Genomic DNA, 23885 nt, shown 5'->3' on the forward strand with positions numbered 1-23885 from the left:
TGTCCTTGTTAGGTGTAGTTCTGTGTGATATCTTACACTACACTTGTTAGGTGTAGTTCTGTGTGATATCTTGCACTGTCCTTGTTAGCTGTAGTTTTGTATGATATCTTTTTACATTGCCTTTGTTAGGTGTGGTTCTGTGCAGACCGGTGACAGGTTACTGGCCGTCAGTGACATCAGGACAGATGGACTGACCATTGAAGATGTCATGCATCTCCTACAGACGCCTGAGGACATACTAAAACTCAAACTGAGGCGGGAGGAACATCCTAATGGTACGTAACCAAAAAGAAACCTTGAAAATAAGTAAAGTTTACTTGTACATACTGTAAAGGAGAATTATTCATTAGATTTGTGTCCATACAAATAATATACAGTGAAACTTCTCTGACTCCAGGGAGGGTCCAAAATAGTCATATAGTGTGAATATAACATATATTATGTAAAGTCTTTCATCAGTATGGACATTAGTGTTTTTTAAAAGATTGTAACCCAAAATTTGATCGATGCTTTTGATATATTCTTAGTCTTAATATGCCATTGTCCACGGAAATATTACAATTTTAAATATCAGAAGGATGGCCCCAGCACTTCCAAATATTTACCATATTGTCCAGGAAGTTGTTCAGAGCATTGTAACAGTCGCAAGTGCCGTCCTACATTCATATACAGTATTTGAAATATATGGCATTCACTAAACGCAGTGTTAAAAAAACTGCTGAAATCACACACCTAATGCAATATATGATGCATGTTGCGTCTGCTCACCATTTTTCCCCGTACTTGAATAAAGAGCGGCATTACGGGAGATAACTCTTCCAAACATTCTGATAATCTTGTAATATTTTTTCATTTATGGTGTGTACTGTTCATTTTTATGATTTTCATTTTTCATTGACTTTATAATATTCATTTACAATAAAATTTGTTTATTAACTGTAAAATAAAACCATATAAATGTTTAGATAAAAATATCAAGTAAACAAGATATTGGCTTAACTCGCTATTGTCATTACTTCAACTACTTGCTTAATATATTAGATATGAAAAGCTATCAGTGGATTTTATATATTTGTTAAAACCTAAATTGATCTTTATAATTAATATCATTACATGAAATTTTAATCTCCATTTAAGCTGTACTGCTGCACCAAACTTGCATATTTTATCTGTAATTCCAAAGTTTAGCTTACATATGGCTTTGTGCTTAATTATAAATACATGCAATCAGAGCAAAACATTAATATTCTTTAAGTTTAAAGGGAACGTAGGGTATAAAATAATGTTTTCACATTTCAAATACTAAATATTTAGTAATTAACTCCACTGGTTATTTCTATTTGATTTTAATCTTGTGTAGAAATCGGCTATTAAATATAGCTACACATCATCTGCTGGAGGCTGCCATTTTGCAAGATAAAGTTATCGCTCTTTAAGATATTTCCCACAATCCCATCTGCTTATGACGTATACCCGGCAATTGCCCCTCAGTGAAAGCAGCTGATCATATCTGACTGCAAAGGGTATCAATATGAGCCTGATTATAATGAAGAGGAATTATTAGCAGCTTCAAATGAAAACACTAGTGAATTGGGATGGATTGAAAACGACACTCTTAAAGACCGAGGAAATAAGCACCGCCTTCAATTTTACCTGGTCTGTAAACCCCTGTCAATCAGGAGAAATTTAGCTTCAGATTGGATGCTAGAAATTGATGGACATTTAGTTACTAATCCGTGTGTATACATTGTCCACCTCGTCTCTCGATCGAGGCATCCGTGAAATCTTTTGATGTTTACCGCGTAGTATGCCAGCTCAATAGAGAAAGTTTTGATAAGAAAATTATGGCTTTGTATTTTATCTATAGTCACAAAATATAATGTATTGAGTAGAAAATCTTACATATAATTACATCAATTATAATAAATTATGATGGGTTGTGTTTAGGCAGAGGTGTGATAGATAATTATGGATGGTTAGAACATCATTTACATGGACATGGATTTTATGCTCAAGAGACTGTACTGACTCTCATTGGAAATGTCGTGTTTATATATTATTATCAAAATTTTAATTATGAGTAAATACGTCATTAAAATTCCGTTTATATTCAGTTGAAATTTTATCAGCGTCATTTTATGACGAAACATGGCAACAAAAGTAACTGCAACTCTATCAGAAGGGAAATTATCGGCTGTAAGGGCCCTTTTTGCATACAATGGTTAGGATTGGGATGCCGAAGAAGTTATATCTGAGGAAGTACCCTCTTTGCCTGGACCAGCTATTGAGGGAAATGCCGGAAGAACTGAATGTCCCGACTATTGGTGTATGTCGTGTGTTATGGAAGAGTCGCACAGACAACTTTGGTGGCCAAGAAAATCCCGGTGTGCCGTCCTGAAAAATAAATCTAACAGAAAAAAAAACTATAAGAAATTCTGGACTATGTTGAGTCATCGTGGGGTGTGGGACGATGATCGTTATATCGCCAGAAAATCCGCCGCAGTACGAAGGGATTCTTGTAGGAATCTATATGTTTGGCAGACGCACGAATTTTCTGCCTAATTTTTCAATGGCTAACATCCTCAATTACAAAATAAATTTATCGTGCTTTAACATGTTTGATTCATTAATTTTTTTAACAATATTTTGAATAACATGCACAAGAAAAATAATTGCACTGATGATTTATCTTACGAAAACGTACAGGTAACACAGGTAACATCCCGTGTATTCAGGAAGCTTTACACAAGCTACCATTCTTCCCTCGGGGCTTCACACCTGCTTAAAATTAGCTCCACCCCCAACTAAACTTACCTGAGGTAAACCGACCGGTCGAAAAACTCGGTCTTTAATTCTTAAACTTTTAATTTTGTATTCTTTATACAGGATTGTTCATTATCTTCACTTCTTCATTCTTCACTTGAACATTCCTTAGCACATATGATGGACAATGACTGGCAATTCTATCTGTATATGTTGCACAAAATTGATTTATTCTTCAATTTGGATTGAGAGTGGGATATTTTTGTCCTTATTCATGTCTTCATTGAGCTGAAAATATAAAAATGAAATCAAACCATTACTTTATAACTTACGTAATGAATTTTCATGAAAGTGCATGTACATGTATATGTATTTCACACAACAAAGAGTTTATTTTTCATAGTAGTTTTCTCTCTTTCTGATGTATTAGTACATCTGTTTACAAGAGAATCTTACAATGTGAACCTGTATACAGCACAAATCAGTTGATTATCACTACACCCCTGCAGTAATTGCCATGTAAATGTCAAGACTTGAAAGATTAACTGCACAGGGGGAATTGAAATTACCTTGGTTGTAAAACTTTGTTGATCATTTAATAGAGAAATGCATCAAATTACCTGTTTCCTTAGATGCTGATAGTCCAAGTATTCGAATTTAGCTTATATATACAGAACAGGAAAATTAGTATCAATATCATAATACTTAATGTCACTAGGCCTTTTAGAAATGAATTATACAAGAAAGAAATGGTTGAATTCGTAAACTGACAACTCGAATATGTATGTTGTTTTTGTCTTCATTGTAGATGAGAGTTGTGATGAGTCTGTTGTATACACTGTGGAGCTTCACCGCCGTGGGGGACCGTTAGGGATCACAATATCGGGGACTGACAGTCCAGGGGACCCCATCATCATTTCTGACATCATCAAAGGAGGGCTGGCTGAAAAGTGAGCTTAACTAAAACTCAAAGAAAAAAAAGACATCGTACAATAGGGATAATTCTCATATTGAAAGATCTAAATATGCCATTTTTAGCACACCTGAGCTGAAAGGTCAAGTAAGCTCTTCTGATCACCTTTTGTCTGTCGTTTGCCCATCTGTCTGCCTGTCTGTAAACTTTTCATGTTTCCATCTCCAGAACCACTGGGCCAATTTCATTAAACTTGGTGCAAATTGATTATCCTTGGGTAAAAGTGATATAAATTATTCAAATGAAGGGTCATGCCTCCTCTAAAGGGGAGATAATCAATAAAAGGCAAAAATAGGGTGGGGACATTTGAAAATCTTTTTCTCAAGGACCATTGGGCCAGAAAAGTTGAAATTAATGTGAAAGCATCCTGACATAGTTTAGATTCAAGTTTCTTCAAATCATGGCCCCTTGGGGTAGGGTGAGTCCACAATAGGGGGTGAAAGTTTGGGAAAATGTGTATCTCAATAACAGCAGGGCCATAATTTGTGATATTTATATGCAGGCATCCTCAGGTAGTGCAGATTAATGAATTTTGTTCAAATTATGACCCCCGGGGGTAGGGTGGGGCGACAATAAGGGATCAAGAATTTTACGTAAGAATATATTGGGAAGCATCTCTCAAAAATTATCTCATAAAACAGCAATATTAATCATATTAATATAGTCATCCCCTGTTTAAGGTAGGGCTTTCGTATGTAAGTGTTGTATTTAGATTCCTTATGGCAATACCTTGCAATTCATACCAAGATTTGTGAACTTTTATCATGGTAATGTTGTGACCCTTTGGTGTTAGGGTTGGGCCACAATATTGAATATGGGGTCAACAATTTTCATGGGAATCAAAATTGAAAAAAAATCTTTAAAAAATCACAACATCAGGGTTAAGGTGACTCGGGTGAGCTATGTGGCCCATGGACCTCTTGTCATTGTAATTGTGATAATTTTACTTTGAAATGCTTTGGACAGCGCACATTTACATATTAACTATTAATAACAGTCACTATAATCCTCTTGCTATTTGATTGCCCAGCATAATTAAACAATAAAAAATTCATTTAATTTTCTGGTTTTAAGGCCATTTTTTCCAGTATTTGATGAGGGAGGAAGACATTTTCCCCATGTTTTATTGAGATTAAGAATGAGGAAGGAGGTTTTTCTTAACTAAGGATTTAAATATTCAATGAAATTTGGCAAACATGTACCATGGCTTGTGTACAGGAAATGATAAACATTTTACAGCTCACGGATGATCTCTTACTCAGCTGTTTTATTGATGGCTGCTTTTGTTGGGGCTGCTTTAACTGTTTTGCATATTTGACAAATGCAGTACTGGCCTTCTGTATTAAACAAGTTTTCATCAGAAACACAGTAAAAACAAATTTGTGGAAAACACCCAGAATGATGAAGTACGGCACTTCAATACTAGGCTAGCTAGTCAGATTTCTTCACTAAAAACCTTATTGAGTAAAGAAAATATCTTTGTGCTTTAGTGATGTCATCTGGCTTGAGTTCTTGTAGCTCACTTCCACAAGAGTATTGATAGAGATTCGAAAGCTGCCAAGTAGATTTCTGATATGTTATCCGAAAATCCAACAACAGTATTCCAAGGTAGAACAATTGTATGACCTGTCCATATTTGTATGGACACTAGAGAAATGTTTGCTGTCTTCTTTACAACATGTTAAACTTAGATCTGCGTACCACAAATGCTTATCATTGTATCGATCTTGCCATTCAAACATTGCTTAGACTAAACATTAAAAATTCTAGATTAGAATCGAAAATAGGATTTTTTCTGGAATAACACAATGCTGCAATGGGAGATTCTTTTTAACAGCATTAGAATTAAGCACCATTTGAAGAAACTTGGGCAGGTCTGATACCCAGATAATTCAATTTTTATGGTTTTTTAAAAATTTAAAACAACATGTACTATATAAGGAGCACCTAAAAACTGAATTGAAACATTTTTGTTTTGTAAAGAAGAAATCATTGAAGACGTATTTATAATGTCCATTACTGTCTGCAGCCACTAACATCCTCCTCCAAACTTTGAAAAAATTTCCATACCAAGTAACATGTAAATCATGTCAAAATGAAGACGTGAATATGAGCAGTTACTTTCATACCATGAACTGGGGCCATTTTCAATTCCAAAGTAGCCATAGTTACAAGTACATTTGCCATGACTGTAAGGATTGACTATCACTTGTAACACAGTAAAACCTGTCTGATCCGACATTGCACAGTGTAAAAAACATGGAAAACAGAATTGTGAATGAACATAGAATCGAAATTCACAGTAAAATGGAGTACATAGATGCGGAATAAGACATGTTAGGAACAATTTAGGTAGATTTATCACCTACAGTGACGGATTTAAGAGGAGGGGGCGCAGCTGCGCCTCCCCTCCCCCCCCCCCCCCCCCCCCCCCCCCCCCCCTTATATTTTCACATTGAAGGTAAATCATGGTCTCTTGTTTAGAAAAATGTACAAAATGATAAAAGAAGCTAGAATTTCTTCCACTCTCGGGGGAATAAATGACAAAATCTTTTGATTTACTGAATTACTTGCTTACACTTACATTTTTTCCAAAAACCCTTAAAATTTGTGTCATTTTATTAATTTCACCTAATTAAAAATGATAGAAAATAATAAAAATTACTACATAGGAGACATATTTCAAGCCTTATAAAATCTGTAAAATCCAGGAGGTTCCTGTAGCCTCACCAGGGCTTTGTCTGCCTCATAAATAGTTCCCCCCCCCCCAACCACAATTCCTGGATCCGCCCCTGACCTATTTACGAAAATTTGAGTAGTTAGCAGATCTAGGAAATGCTGATTATCAAAATAAAACAAGCAGGTTCAAAATTGGTGTGTTCATTTGATTTAATTAGGACTGGTGCTATACATGTTGTTCATTTGATTTAATTAGGACTGGTGCTATACATGTTCATTTGATTTAATTAGGACTGGTGCTATACATGTTGTTCATTTGATTTAATTAGGACTGGGGCTATACATGTTGGAGATCTGCTGTTGGCCATCAATGGAGAAATGATGAAAGGAAGGACTCTGACTGAAGCTACAGATATGTTACAGAGTGCTGAGGATCTCGTGACACTGAAGATAGCTAGACCCATTGAAGCCAGTAGTCAGTGTCGTCATTACATCTCCTTAAGTTTGTTAACAGTTACACCTCAGTTTTCATCTCAATTTCTTTATTGAGAGTTTAAATATAAGAAATATAAAAGGTGAGAAGTTGCTGTTATTATTGTTTTAGAATGCGGTCTGATTATTCATCGAACATCTCAAAAAGTTTTCCTGTCATTATGAAAGGGAAAATGGAGCCATTGAAAATTCTGTATGTAAAGCAGCTTTCATGTGTATGTGGAAAGTCTCCACAAAATTCTGTAGTTCATTTTCTCAATCTCTGTAGCAACAAAGTAGCATTACTGTAACAAAATGTGTCACACACAGCTGGCCATATAAAATGTAAGAATAATGCTTAGTTCAAAGTAAGTGTGTGAAATCATTTTCCAAATTTTTTGTTATACATATTTTGAATAGACTGGCTTCAAAAAGCAAACAATCTATAAGTAGATCAAAATGACCCGCCCCGGCTTCATCAATTTTTTTTATTGTGAGTTTCTCTTCAAATTTCTGGAATGTCATGACCTATACAGTTTATACTAGTATTATTTCAGGCAGAGTTTTTACGCTTTTAGAAAACTTGTGTTTGAAACATAACTTCCACTTTTAATGATATTAAAAAATGGCCAGCTTCTTTTTAGACTGCGAGTGACACAAGGATCTCAGATTTTCAATGGTTAGAAAACACACTTTGTGGAAACTAATCATTCAGTTCTCCATTTGTGAATAGAAATGAGGTGTATGGTAGCTGGTTTACTGTATTAGTAGCAGGATCCAGGATTTTGATAAAAAATAAAGAATCACTGTATTAGCCTCTATGTAACAACTTTATATCTGCAGTTTAAAACCTACTAGAAGCAATCTTATGCTTGGAATATCAGTCCCTAGGACTGAAGGTAAATTACATGTGTGTGTGTGTGTAATTTACATGCATATTCAATTTTATGATTTTACAGGATCAAAGCAAAGAAAAGGGGGCCATTTTGTAAGTACACATAATCTTTATATGACCTAAAGGCAGCATTTAATGAAGTTAATTTCAATCTCTCAAGAGATTTTGACACCATACCCTATACAGTAAAACGTGATCAATTGAATTTCTGCGGACAATCTGAATAAATTAGCTATAAGTGTAATTTGCTATAATACATTTATAGTGAATTCATAATTCAAATATAACAAATTCGTTATAAATCTGATTTGTTCTACATTTATATTAGTTGTATAAGAAAGCAGCAATCGATATATATTTGCGTTTGTATTTTCTCTAAGAGAAATTAAGCCTGATATATATATTCGAGAAGAAATGTCTTTATACAAGAAATATACACACTGCTTTATGAATGATGATTTATCTTCATGGATTATTAAGCCATTCAAGAACATATCGAAAGAAAAATGTCAGCAAAATAATTTAAATTATGTGCAATACTGACAAACAGTCATTTACTTACTGCTTTACACAAATAAAGGAGTGTACAATAAAATAAATGCAATCAAACTTCAAATTTAATGAATGAGATTAGTTAACGATGCCAACAATATATTTGCTAAACGTATGTGAAAGTATTGTTTTGCATTAACCTCTTTTGAAAAAATACAGAAATTTCGTAATAAGTGTGGATCCCATATGGCAAAGGAAAGCGATTGTTAAAAATCACACCGAGTTTAGAATGAAAAAAGAGATTCGTTATAAAAGGTGATTTTTACGTTCATTTTTAATTCAAGGGAATTAGAAATTTACTTTCGTTATATCTGTGAATTCGCTATATTTATATTTGTTATAGACACCGAATTTCATATAGAATATATAAAAATTTGCCAGGGAAATCAATTTCACTTCGCTATATCCGTGTTCGCTATATTCAAGTTTCACTGTATTTTGCCATTGGTATTGAAAGAAGGACATGGTCAGTGCTTGAATATCAATCATTAAATTTTCACTTTAAATCAATTAAATATGGATATTGTTTGCTGTCAGATGTGAAGATCTTACATCCATATACAGTATGCAATTCTGTTTTCCACATGCTTCATTTGTGTGACTGATTTTGCTTTAGACCCAAAGTGTGTAGATTATCGAGGAGCCACACTACATTTTTCTGACAAGCTGTCATTTCAGTGGGACTTCATGCAAACATGAACTTAAGAGTTAGATTGAAGATGTACATGTATTGATACAGTCCAAATTGAACAGACTATTGGTGATAGTGAGATGATTTGTTTTTCTTCGTTGATTAGAGTAATAATCTAAGAAGGAATATGAATCAGAATCATTGTTGCATCAATATGCTGTCAATCTGATATCTGACAGTTGATGTTTTTGACTAGTTTATAATGATCTTTTTTACTTGCTGTCAATCTGATATCTGACAGTTGATGTTTTTGACTAGTTTATAATGATCTTTTTTACTTGCTGTCAATCTGATATCTGACAGTTGATGTTTTTGACTAGTTTATAATGATCTTTTTTACTTGAAGTTACGATAAGGCTTCTGTAATTGTTATTAGCATTTCTGTCTTCATTCCCAAAAGTAAGAGAAGGATTATTTCTCTCCAGGCTTTAGGTAATATTTAGTAAGAGAAGGATTATTTCTCTCCAGGCTTTAAGTAATATTTAGTAGTGGGATCTTTTGTGCATATTACAATATTACCTGTTAGGGTGCAGGTTGAGGGAAAACAATTTTGTCTGATCAAATCTGTTCTGCTTTGTAATATTCTTGATTCTAAAGCAATATTCAATTATATATAGAGCGATCGATCGACAACACCTGCAGCCAGCATAGACAGTGCAATGGAATCCTGGGATAGCGAGTGCCATGACACACAGCTTGGAGTCCCAGGCAATGGTCACTGTGTACAACCAATGGTCGTGTCCAAACCTCTTAGTCAGACCAACAAATCAGGCAGAAGTATGTACATTTAATAATATGTTGGAAATATTGTGCTTTTGTTTATGTACTTGCAATTTTTCTTTGTGATTCAAAGTTTTTAGGTCACCTGAGTAAACTCAGATGACCTATTGCAATTGGTTGTCGTCCGTCGTGCGTTAACAATTGAACATTTTTAACTTCCTCTTGATAACTATCATTCCAATTCTTTTCAAATTCGGTATGAAGCATCTTTGGAACAAGGGGGGACATAAATTGTAAATATCAGGATTCCTGCAAAACTGCCCAAAATTGATCAATTTTCAAATATTTTTTTCTCTACAACTGCACGTGTAAGAAAAACTAAATGCGTATTCATATAGAGCAGGAAGACCTCTACGAAAATTGTAAATTTCATGATCCCCGGGATAAGGGTTCTGATCCCAGGGCGGGGCCAAACTTAATATATAGTGTTTATATGTAAAACACTTAAGTAACATCTTCTTTAGTGTTATTGATACTAAATTGAAACTAAATGGATATTTAGAAAGAGCAGGTAGTCCTTTACCAATATTGTAAATTTTATGATCCCCAGGGTAGAAGTTCTGACCCCAGGATGGGGCCAAACTTAGTATATAGTATTTATGTGTTAGTTTGCTGATACTGTATAAAATCTAAATGCATACTTAGGAATAGCAGAAAAGGATGTAAAAAAAAAAGTAGTAAATTTCACAACCCTGGGTGACTCTAGGATGGGTCTTTTAATTAGTCGTATCTTTTAATGTTAATAAACCTATGATATTATGTAAAGCCTTTCATCAGTGTATGCACTTTTGAGGGCATTGAAGTTTTAAGAACACTGCATCTTCTTTTATACTGTTGCTGAACATTAGAATTTAGCTTAGATATTCAGAACAGGAATTTTTTTCTCTCTAGATTTCATAGCCCTTGGGAGTAGTGATACTTTTTCACTGGTAGTATTCAGGTGACTGATTAGGCCTCTTGTTAGAAATTGGTTTTTTTTTTTCTACACTTAAAAAATAGTCATGAAGGTAAAAGAGAACCCTAAATATTATGCATGTAAATTAAAACTGATGCACAGTCTTTGTGACTTTTATGCTACATAGATCAAAGACTTGGGGGATTAGAGGGTAACAGTATTGCAGGTGACTCTCGATAACTTGAAGTTCAAGGAATCTTGATAAAACTTCGAGAGATCGAATGTGTTCAAGATGGCAGGAAAGCTTATAGAACCTGACCATAACACAAGAGAAATTGATAAAAATGTTTAAAAATATCTGGAAATGGGACTGGTAAGACCGTAAATGTTGAGAAAATAAGTGAACAAATTTGTAAATTCAATGTACCTGCCATTGAAAAAATGCATTCTCTGTTCATAAGACATTACTTACTCAAATAGAGGATGGAGAACCATATGCTATGCACCCAGACCTCCTGCAGGGGCTTTGCCTCAAGTGGTTCTTTCCACCCAATCCTATTTCAGATAATTTCATAGAAATGTACAATAAGACATCACTGGTTTTAAGGACACATTTTGTTAAATAGTTGCTGCTTAATATTAGACTTTAGGCCAATTCATTCTAATTAGTAGATTATCATCCAGGGTCACCAAAAAGTATCGGGTGGGTGGGAGGATTTTATTTTTTGATTTTGATTTTCTAAGAAAGAGTATCGATGACGAACAAGTTTTTGTCAACAGAAGTGCATCATTTAATGCCAGATGGATATCGATCTATATGCTTATTTCACAGACGAATTTCAGGTTAAACTTTAATTTCAAACACAAAAAGATACCAAATTTCTTCAAGATATGATGAACATTAATCCCTTTCTTCCATTTACGCCCATAAGAACTTAAGAAAACCACATCTATTTTCTTCACGTGTCTTTTCACGCATTGCTATACCGAAAATGTAATTATTGTCAAGAAGTGTAAATACCAGAGTTGGACATGAAAGTTTTCCGGAAATCGCAAGTTTTGCAAAATAAGAAAATTCGGGGTGGGTCGATTTTTGAGGGGCAGGTGGGGATCTATGAATTAAGGTGAATTGGCCTTAGCTTAGATATGCAGAACAGGAAAATTACTATACATTTCATAGCCCTTGAACCTATACTAATAACTCAGGTGACTGATAAGTCCTTTGGAGCCTCATGTTCGTTTCTTATTATAAGAACTCTATTTTTAACCTTGACCTTGGAAGTTTACCCACTCTTAAACTAGGTCTCCTAAATCTCCTGAACATTTTAAGGTAAGGCTTTCATATTTTGGATATGAATTTCTTATAACATGATCTTTCATTAAATTTTGATCCCATGATCTTTCACCTTGTGATCCAAATTTCAAAACTTTAACCTTGCTTACAAGTTTTGAATGATGAGTAATAGGACTCTCATATTTCTTTTCTTTTTTTCATGCCTCGTGATGAGGTTCTTTTGGTATAACAGTTTTTTACCCTGGAGTTTGTCCTACTTTTGAAAAAAGTTTATTTAGGCATTATCTCCTGTCTATTTTGTATGTAGATTCCTTATAAGACCTTTTCTTTGTTGCTTTGGGGGGGGGGGGGGGGGGCACAGTGTTTCATAAACACATCTTGTTATTGTATATATTTATAGGCCTTACAAGTGGTGGATCAAACAATTCCTATGCATTGTCAAGTATGGACAGAATAGATGATCTCAGTTCAGATGATGACCTTCAAAATCATAGTGTCAGTAGCCATGGCAACCCTGAAAATGAGGCTGTGGAAGAATGGGTAAGATCATTCGAGGATTATGAGAACTCGGAAATGTTAAAGCAGATAGGTGCAAGTCTTCGAGAGAAAAGCACCTCTAGTCTAGACAGACGTGCACGACCAACCTCTTGTAGCAGAATACACAGAAAACAGATCTCACACAGCACTGCCATCAATAACAACAGTGATATGGATCTGGACAAAGTGATGGCACGTCCCAGAAAGTCCAGGAGTACTGTTAGGCCCAGCAAGTCAAACGCTGAGATGTACCAGAATCATGTCAAAACCATCTTTTCACCGACTCCCGTGCAATTACATAAGATCACCTTAATGCGGAGCACAGTGGTGGAAGATTTTGGATTTGGATTGTCGGATGGAATGTACGAGAAAGGTGTATATATAAGTGGGGTTAGGAAAGGAAGCATTGCTGATCTGTATGGAATTAAGCCATTTGATAGAGTGCTACAGGTAAGACTTAGACACTTCATCAGTTTAATTTGAAAGTGTTAAAAAAAAATATATTGGGGATTAACGCCAAATATTTTACAGTTATAAACGATGTTTTGATTATTAAACAGCATTTTATTAGGTATTATAAGAAATCTAACACTGAAAACTTTTTCATGCATACATGAAAGATATGAGTAATTTCAGTACTAAACAATCATCTTTACAAAGCAAACTAATCAGTTCTAATCTTGGTGTAGGTTAATGGTAAAAGAACGAAGGATTTTGACTGTGCGCTGACAATTCCACTAATCACAGAGGCTGGAAACAGCCTACATCTGATCATCAGTCGGAACCCGATCTCAAAGTCCGCGAGCCTAGGAAACAGACGGTGTACTCGTACTCAGCCCTTCAGAGATTATCGTTCATATGACGAAGAAAAAACATACGAAAATTCCAGTGTGATATCAGCAAGTGTTCATAGTCCCAAAACCGTTTGATATTATCAAAGATATTCAGTGATTTTTTTATAAACTGCCTCTCTGAGATTATTGTTCATATAACAAAGAAAATGTGATGAAAGTTCCAATGTGTTATCAGTAGGTGTATATAGTCCCAATATTATGATGATGTACATGTACGTGATCACTCCTTTTAGATGAAAACACAAATCTTTAGTATTACATGTACAGGTGTAAGTTTGATATAAGAGTGTCAAGGCCAACAGAATTCAAACACTTTCAATATTGAACTAGCAACTGATTTATTTACAGTTGTATGATCTAATTTGTTATATTTTTTAGAAATACAATTGCAAAATGTTGGAGAAATTAATACAATCTCTTCAGAAAAAGCTGTAATGGAATTTTTTTTTTTAATACATTTTTTCAATGGAATGAAATGTCCAAGTATTTGAATTTGTAAATGTATTGGGCAGTCATATGCACATTCATTATGCACCCATTGTTTTTCCATGTTTTTATGTTGATTTCACAGATTGGTGTTCTCTACCCATATCTGCAAAAATTTATGATGTCACAGCATGTCTCTGTGGAAACTGAAAGACCATGTCACAGTCTAGAGTCTAGGCATGCGTGAAAATAATTCATATTCTTTCTGTCATTTGCCTATCAATGATATCATCGAAGCTTGTACTTCGAATATCTAGGAGAAGGGGTTATAAATTCATTTATATCAATACTATAGTTACTGCATCAAAAGAGTGGGACTATGTCTACTTAACAAAAGTGGCCAATCAGATTTTGAAGCAAAGATATAATGTATGGTGTAAAAAAAGAAAAGAAAAATGGCTTCAAATCCATGACATACACATTATATTACCTTTGTGTAGTTGTGATACTAGGCTGTTGAACCATTGGTTTTCCTTTAGTTTTGTCTTCTAACACAACTAAATCCTGCTGGCAGTGCCATTTATAGTTTTTGGGGTTATACATGAGGTTAATATATAGCGGGATCTAATTTATGGTGAAATCTTAGAAGTTGTGAGACATAAAGATGGACCTGTTGGATGTAACAGTTAGAACGATGGCATCAAACAGAAAGGCTGTTCATCTATGGTTGGACAACTATGGATCACTGTATATTTTAACAAGCACTAACCTAACTCTTCTGAACAGTCTTGTCTGATCTTTACAACTAAACAGTCTTGTCTGATCTTTACAACTAAACAGTCTTGTCTGATCTTTACAATATTGTTTTCGATGTACTTATATGTAAATGCATAATTTTATTTTGCATAATGTTTCTTTTATATATGTGCACATACTGAGTATGATGGTGCAATATGACTTGTTCCAATTTTCAATGATATGGCTAGGATTTTTAAACACATGTAGTTCTTCTGCTTGTTTGTTTAAATAACAGTTGATGTGGAATTGAATGAATTCATATTTTCTTCCGATATATCAGTTTTATGCCTTTGCATAATCTGTGCTCATTTTCCCTTGATTGAAATTTTTAGGTGCTTCCATTGTTCCAGATAGATTTTGTATTGGTAGTAAATAGACAGGGTAGATTTTATATTTTGTAAAATATAGACAGATTGAAATCGATATACAATGAATATTCTAGGAATACCCTTTGCTGTCAAATTTACATAATATATTATACTGGGACTTGTATTTTAAGTTCTTCACAAAATTTTGTCCCAACAAAAGAAATGTTTACATTCCAGGAAGATTAACCCTGACAACCCCAGTAACCTGATCTTACTCTAGGTACACTCGCTAATATCTGTTATGTTCTTCTCATAAAACACATAGTATTGAATATGACCTATTTTTGAAATACTGAGTAATCTGATATATTTTTGAAATACCCAGCAATCTGACCTATTTTTGATACACTTTCATCATTATCTGATGATGCACACTGATCCTTTGTCAGAAAAGAAATTATGGTTATAAAATTATAATTTTGACTTAAAAGATCATGAAATCCATAGTGATGGTGCATACATTATATTCTCCACTAATGAGAGTTGAATTTGATAAGTATTGGTACCAAGATGAAACTGTTCCACCATGAATATAGGCAGTAAACAGGATCATTTGGGTTTGGATTGTTTTATTGTGAACTGCCCATAGCTGTTCTCTGTAAATACATTGTGGTGACTGGTATCACATCAGATATATACATCTTTACATACATATATATAGACAGGCAATGTTTACCGGTGTACATTATGAATCCTTTAAGTTCACTCCACAGTTTTTTATGTGGGTAAATACTTATTCAGTATCATCTGAAGCCAACTATCCAGGGAATGGATGACGCCACTTAAAATCTTCAAATTTTGATCTTTGTTTTACATTGCATGGATTGCTTTACAAAATGATAGACCTTCAACTAAGGGTAGGCTGGTCCTCCTTATCAGCTGTTCATGCTGTCTTCAAATATCATCACAATGCACTGCTAGCATTTCAAGTAAGAAAGAGTATGTGTACCGAGAGAGAGAGAGAGAGCAGAGTTTTACTTTCTTCACATTTCCTTCATATTATTCCTATTGAGATATATATACATGTATATTGTTCCTATTGAGATATATACATGTATATTGTTTGATTTATCATTCATATCACAATGAAGTTATAAAAACAGAATGCGTGCCGATTCCGTACATTTCACATTAATTTTTGTTGGTGCTATTGACAAGTATTCTGTTTAGTAGTGGTTTTCCTGATCTTGCCTTTGCTGGTATTTTTATATGTAGAGAACACGGCATTATGTACATATATTTGTAGTGAAATTTTTGATTGTGAATGGTTGTATGATTGTATATAACATAGGGCTACAATGGTCATCAAGCTTCCATTAATTGACAAAGTAAACGACATCGTTAAGCATGTGACTGCAAACAAAGTAAGGCATCCTCTGAAGTTTATTGAGCGTTAGATTGCTACAATGTTCCGAGCAGCAGTACAAATATTTGTTGGTGTTTGTGTAGAAAAATGTCTCGGATGCAATCAATGAAAGAGACCCTTGAATTGGTTAAAGCTTATGAAATAAACAGAAGACTGAACTCTTAGCAGAAGCAATGCAATACATGCAATTTACATGTATATTAGGAAATATATTATTTTCATTGCAAATGTTTAAGCTATATCAGTTCTTGTCAAACCAAGTCTTATGTAGTGCATTCGTAGAACAACATTTATATTCCCCGCACAGCTAAGACTAAATCAATGTGTCGTATTTTGGGTAATTTTTGATTTCGTTCCGTATCCAAAAATTGACACTATAAATGGCTGATCTCTGAGAAATTTTCATGATGGTAGAATTTAAACACTTAGCAGAAATATAACTTTAACATTAATTATTGGATGAAAGTAATGGACTAACTGTACAGCTTTAGAGAATATCGGGTTGTGAAAGTAATGGACTATCTGTACAGCTTTAGAGAATATCGGGTTGTGAAAGTAATGGACTATCTGTACAGCTTTAGAGAATATCGGGTTGTGAAAGTAATGGACTAACTGTACAGCTTTAGAGAATATCGGGTTGTGAAAGTAATGGACTATCTGTACAGCTTTAGAGAATATCGGGTTGTGAAAGTAATGGACTATCTGTACAGCTTTAGAGAATATCGGGTTGTGAAAGTAATGGACTATCTGTACAGCTTTAGAGAATATCGGGTTGTGAAAGTAATGGACTATCTGTACAGCTTTAGAGAATATCGGGTTGTGAAAGTAATGGACTATCTGTACAGCTTTAGAGAATATCGGGTTGTGATTTGATTTGTTGGTCTTTGCTTGACTGCTGTATCATCATTCCACTTTGTGATATATTGGTTGTTATCAGTAGAATTCTTTGTATTTTGTTAATTGTATGTGTTATAGCTTGAATTTAAAAGAGGAACCCTTTATAGGGCTAGTTATCTCTCCAGCATTCTATGTATTAATGGAAATTATTTCTTGATTCATATCAGATTAAGTGTTGATTGATAAAAACCATACTTCTTGAAATTGTACTTTATAGACTTTGTTGTAGCAGTAAATGTATTGCAGGTGTACATCTCGCATTCAGTCACACTTTGGGTGTGATGCAGTAAAGACAAGATGTCTACAGTCATTTATTGCCCTAATTCACTGTAAAACTGAGCTGTTGAGGACACTTGCGAGTGAAGAAATTAATTTTTCCAGGTACTTCTAATACTTGTATTTCTAGGCATGTCTGATACAGTGAATATTGTGTATGTACCTGAAGGTAACATTTGATTATTGTCACCTTAGAAAACCATCGCCTACCCATGCGCATGTCAAACATGATTTGTTCAATCCAATTCGAATATTTTACATGAAAGCAGAATGATAAACTTTTAATTGTTGATGACAGGACGGGAAAAATCACACAGGTACATAAAAAGCTGCAAATCTGTTTATTCTTGATTATGTCATTTGTGAAATCAAGCCTATCAAATGATTTGGTGTAAAATGTAAAATGCAGGTGTTTTTATTTTTTGTAGGTGTCCTTAATAGTAAGATAGTGCTAAGTTCTGATTTTGGAATGTAACATTTTCAATATTTTAAAAGGCATGGTTACCATTGATCTGTGCAACATGTTTTGCAATAGTTATTAACAATTTGTTAATTCTACATCAATAAATTTGTTTTTTGAAAAGCTGTCTTAAGTGACTTCAGAGGAACCGAAGATTTACTGGTCAACGGATTCTTTAGCGGACAATGTCCTTTTTTAACTGACAGAGGGCTACTCAATGAAGGGTAAAACTAGGGTTGAAATAATAAAAACAAGATGAGTAGTTCAATGTCCTCCATTACGCAGCCCTACTATTCACTCCATCAGAGAGGTGTTATCCCATACATTGAAGGTCTATGATGTCCAGCATTAAATGGCTTTGTCAAGCTCTATCCAGAGTTGTCATTTTAAGGTAGTACTCTACATCGTCATAATGGCTGACTTCCTTTAAAAACATGGATGAAAAAATCGACATCAGCAATATTTAACTTTTCCTTTTCCATTTAAATACATAGCCGAGTAGCTCAGTAGGTTAGAATACCAGCTGCTGAACTGTAGGTCACAGGTTCGAGTCCAGCAGGGGTTTTAAATTTTTTTCAGATTACCTTCTACTAAAACTGTAATTTTTGACAAAATAAAGTAAATTTGAAAATTTTCAACTTCAAAATACTGTTGTACATATCCTCCACTTTTCATCTACATCAAATTTCTCTGGTGTAGCATACATCCTTAAAAACATTTCCAATGACCAATTTGTTGATGCGAGTTTTCAGGGATAAGCCTGACCAAAGTCCACATTCCAATAAGTACATTTAATTTTGAATCATTTTCAAAACCAGTTGATGCTTCGTAAGGACAGAAGCTGTGAAGTTTAACATCCTGACTTGAATGGGTTGGTATATTTTTGCGTTTGAAATTCCCTTCCCCATTCAGATTCCCCTTGTTTCAGGGTTTCCGGGTTAGAATAGGTCCTCAGTATACGACATTACCCTTGCTTGTCGGAAGAGGAGATTAAATGGGACGGTCTTTCGGATGAGACCGCAGAAATCCCTACTAAAAGCAGTAAACGCCGAGCTTGGGTCAAAATTCTGCAGCTCTTCACCGGCAATGGTGATTTCTCCATACGAGTGAAACATTCTCCAGTGGGATCAATATTTCATGATTTTTAAATCATTCTTAAAAATCAACTGATCGTAGCTACAGTGTACATGTGTGATGCGGTATCTGTAAAGAGGTATTGCTTGCTGCTTAAAATGTACAACTTGATAGGAAGTACAAATAGAATGAGACCAAGAACACCACCCTGAGATAAGCCGGTTAATAAGGAAAATTGACGTAATATTCGTTTTCTAGTTAACCTTTTGAAAAAATGATGCTCAGAGGATTACAATGAGCATTGGTGCGATTTCCGAGGACGGAGCTTTCATTTTTTGTTGTTTTTTTTTAGTAGTCCTGGTGCATATGTTACAATTTTTTTGAGTAGTTTCCCATAGTGAGAGAAAGATGCCTATTGTTTATCCGGGTCCAGGGGGGCTATGGGTAATCATGAAGGGGAAGTATTAATAAAGCTAGGATCATCAAATTGTGTACATGTCCCCACGGTGTTGGTGCAAAGTAGCAATGCTGCTTCACGTTTTCACGAGAACTTTATTTCCGCATAATTACGCGAGATCCTCTCAAAGTGAAAATAAAGTACTCGTGGATAAACTAAGTAATACTGGGTAAAAGGGATCGCTTTCATAAGAAACGTATGCAGATCATATGGTACTCGATTCAAAATAGACCCGAGTGTATGAATTTATTTACAAAATTCATTTTAATTCTGGCATTGCAAAACAAAAGTTGCCCCTTGTTTCAGGAATCTTATTGTGACTTTCGCTTTAAATTCTTGAAATGGACTAATATAACCTATATCGGTTATCATATTATTTTTACGCTTTCGTAAATTGTTTGCGCTTTCGATGCCGACTTTTTGGGTTGGTTGGTTGATTGTACATTGATTGTATATTGTTTAACAATAACCAATCTTTGTTTAATTGTTTAACGAGAATTTTTCACTCATATGGAGACGTCACCATTGCCGTTGAAGGGCTGCAAATTTTTTCAGTCTTGTGGCCTTTGAATAAGGATGGATCTTAATCGTGCCACATCTGCTATGACACGGGGACTCGGTTTTTTGCGGTCTCATCCGAAGGACCGCGCCATTTAGTCGCTTCTGGTACGGGACGACTTTTAATAAAAAAAAAAAAAACGTAGAGAGGTACACGAAGGTGTTGTTGACGTCAAGCAACAAATTGAATAACTCGTGGATTTGAAACAACACTTGAAAATTTTCAGTTGCTAGTCTTGCAAGAAAAAGGTATGGAGCGCCAAGTTAACATACTCAATAATTGAAGATATCTTTAATTATTTGAAGATATCATCAATTCATTTGATGCATGCAACAATTCAATTAAAGATCTCTTCAAATAATTAATCATATCTTCAATTCGAAATTTTCGTGCGCATTAATTGAATTGGGGATAACATTAATTATTTTGCTGAATTGATACACGCTAAAATTGAGTAATTGTTCTCCTAAAATAAATCGATGATATCAATATTGATGTGTGCTACAATTCAATTGAAGAGAAAAGTAATTCAATTAATGCGCGCAATAATTGAATTATTGCTCTCTTCAATTGAAATAATGATATCAATAATTCAATTATTTGAGTTCATGTTACATGTAATTTGGCGCCCTATGAAAGCTATCGTCGCAAACCACGGTTTTGAGTCCACTCACGTTCCTGATGATGGAGAGAATCGATTAGAAGCACCCGTGGGTAACCGACGATGCCATAGGCGTAGCTTGGGTTCGAATACTACCGAGGCAGGGGGTCTGAAAGCTATCGACATTTTAACAACGTAAAAGGTGTTTTTTTTTTTTTTTTTACCGAGGCAGCTGCCTCGGTAGCCTCAATGGAAGCTACGCCACTGGATGCATGAAAGGGAGATACTAGTACCTCACGTAGCCTATTGTAGTAACATTTCGATGGTTCGTGAGAAATGCAGTGTTATTATCTCATAGAAATTAAGGCTCGCGAATAGTAGTGATTTACAGTACTTTATAAGTGAAATCTTTCTTCATTTAGCCATCTTAGAACTAAAATTCTAACAAGACTACGGAACAATAACGGGCTAGATTGCGAGGACGACCATGAAAACATTGGATTGAAATATTAAAGATTTAACGAGGACGACTTTGAAAACATTGGATTGAAGTGGATTGAAATCCACAATTATATGTATCACAAAACGATGAGTACAGTATGTTTTGTTTTGACGACGCTCCTATTCAGATTTTGAGTGCGACTTGCAAATGCAGGGGTCTACACAGTCGGTGGTGACTAGACGTCGTACAATCTGTAAGTTCTGACTTCGCGATTCCATTCCTTTGTTCTTGCATATAAGTAGTTCTCTCCGCGCCATTAGGTGCATAATACCTTGACTATTGTGGCCTTGAGGTTAGAGCGTTCGCATGCGGAAGGCCGGGGTTCGAATCCCGGTCGTGACTGACCTAAGTCGTTAAAACAGGTAGTGACAGGTGTGAATGTCACAGGTCTTCGGAGATGACCTTAAAAACGGATGTCCCGTGTCACAGTAGGTGTGGCACGATAAAGAACCCTCAATGCTCAATGGCCGTAAGCGCCGAGTAAAGGTCTAAATTTGAAGCCCTTCACCGGTCTTGGTGACGTCTCCATATGAGTGAAAAATTCTCGAGAGAGACGTTAAACAAGATGCAATCAATCAGTCCATCCCTCTCAGTCGCTCCAACTAGTCATTCTCTCAACAGAGGACGCGTTACGCAAGCTACACTCCTGCCAATCTCTCACCAGAGGGCGTGGTGAGAGATTGCGAGTAGCGCACGGAACTCTGGGTAGAGAATGCCAACTAGTCTACCTTCGTTCCCAATGTGGTCTCTGAGCGCCATTTTGGGGCAACCAAACAGTTTAACCACTCTTTTCCTCAGTTTTAGAGTGATTTCGTCACAAACAGTTTAACCACTGTTTTTCCTCAGTTTTAGGGTGATTTCGTCAGTGAACTTTTCACACAGTCTGTCATCTGTTCTATCCTCTCATTTTCACGATCACTCGCTGTTGTCATCTTATCTCCATGCTGTATTTTCCTTAAGCAGACAAGTTGAATTTAGTTAAGGCTATCGTCAGTCTTTCAGATTCCACATCCTTAAAGTACAGAGTACCAACCTTACAAGTGAACAGCTTAGTCTTGGTGTTACGAACAACACGTCTAGTTCTAAAACGATCACATCACCTAATACACAGTCTGCTTCTGGTGTTCTCAGTCCCCTACGTCCTTCACTCAAAGGTGCAAAAATATTGCTTTGTCATTCTCATTCTGTGCCTCTCTCGTTTAATCCTAGTCCGCCTGCACTGCTCAGTAATGGTCTCCCAGCGTTCTCCAGCAATCTATCGAAGCAATTAACGCTTGACATGTGCTAAAATTGAAAATAATTCTGGGACAAGATGGTGGCTATATTGAAACGCGAAGCGAATCGGTTTTGTTTTTTTTTGGTTTTTTTTTGGTTTTTTTTTTTTTATCTCATGTCGAAATGTAAATACATGTAAATATTTACTGACTTACTAATACTTTTTTATGTTTCCTTTAGCCTTAAGATGTCGTCAGTTTTTTCTTTTTTCTTTTTTAAAGATACTCAACTTATCAACATTTATATTGCAGTTTATGTGATTTCTGCTTGTTGTCAGTGAACAAAGTAAAGAAACACGTGTAAAAAAAAAAAAATACATCTGCAATATTCTCTGCTAGACAGCTCGGTATTGCGTAGATGAGGTACTAGGTGGTATTTTTGCATGGAAAAAAAGTTTACGCAGAAAAGTTTACGAAATTCCCTGCAATTCAAAATGATTCCCAGGTTTTTTCCCCAATATGTAGATAAAATTTATTAAGGCAAAGTATACATTTCTTGTTGAATAAGTGCATAGGTTGTGATCCTCATGTGCAAAATTTATGAATTCATAAGGTTTAGAAAATACAAATATAACCATAACAGAGAATTTTTAAAAATAGGAGGGGTAGATTAAAGGTTTGGAAATAAGATATTTCTACTATTTTCTTTTTATCAAGAAAGGGGACACACATTTGATTCTGGGGTGGGCATTTTTTCAATTAAAAAAGAAATAACCTAATTGGGCAATTTATTTTCTAGGAAATAAAATTAGATGGGGAGGGGGATATCATAGTAAATATCTACAAAGTGATTTTCACCTTCTTGATTTTTGCATTACTCTATATATGTATTTTTCAGCTAATATAAAGACAAGATTTTAAATTATCCTTCTTTAGTATTGTTCATGTACATTTTTTTCAAGGGTAAAAGGTCAAGGACAGGTGTGCGCACTGTTTTCTAGTGAAGCAAGACTGGTCACAGTATTTGCTACGAGTAAATCAAAAGTCGAATTTCTTGGATATGGGGTAACCCATATATATCTATTCTTGTTACTATTGTAATTTTATATGTGCGCACTAGAAGTCTGTTAGAGTCCCGGTAGGGGAGGATCTATAGGTAGAAACCAGTATTGATTATGGTAGCAGTTTTCCTCAATTCCAGTCTTCAAGTTGAAGCATCTGTGTTACGTGAAGAGAACAATTTTGCTTGCGTAATATCGTATTGATAATTACTCTAGATTAATAGAGTTTGATTTAAAACGTTATTTCATTGTAAAATAGATCAATAAATTTGTGGTGCTGTTCCGATTAATCTATATATCATGGACTTAGCTTTATTTACCTATGTATAATGAATCTTGTACCAAATAGTACACATTTCATAAATTTATAACATTTTATTGGTGCATTACTTTCTACTCTGAAAATATTCCAATGCATCTTCGATGTGGAAGGATGTTGAGG

The 23885-nt window shown here is 34.9% G+C and overlaps 1 protein-coding gene across 7 annotated transcripts in view; it reads left to right on the plus strand.

The window, feature by feature from the left end:
- LOC125654442 (glutamate receptor-interacting protein 1-like) overlaps positions 1-18098 on the plus strand; it is a 51945-nt gene extending 33847 nt beyond the window's left edge. For all 7 annotated transcript variants that reach the window (XM_048884399.2, XM_056144842.1, XM_056144840.1 and 4 more), the window contains 7 exons: positions 130-275; positions 3572-3713; positions 6745-6890; positions 7846-7874; positions 9642-9801; positions 12394-12980; positions 13220-18098. In XM_048884399.2, the coding sequence (XP_048740356.2) occupies positions 130-275; positions 3572-3713; positions 6745-6890; positions 7846-7874; positions 9642-9801; positions 12394-12980; positions 13220-13459 (1450 nt within the window). In that variant the 3' untranslated portion in view covers positions 13460-18098. The remainder of the gene's footprint in view (positions 1-129; positions 276-3571; positions 3714-6744; positions 6891-7845; positions 7875-9641; positions 9802-12393; positions 12981-13219) is intronic.
- The last annotated feature ends 5787 nt before the right edge of the window (positions 18099-23885 follow it).

The sequence above is a fragment of the Ostrea edulis genome, chromosome 7 (assembly GCF_947568905.1).
Source record: "Ostrea edulis chromosome 7, xbOstEdul1.1, whole genome shotgun sequence".
Lineage (NCBI taxonomy): Eukaryota > Metazoa > Mollusca > Bivalvia > Ostreida > Ostreidae > Ostrea > Ostrea edulis.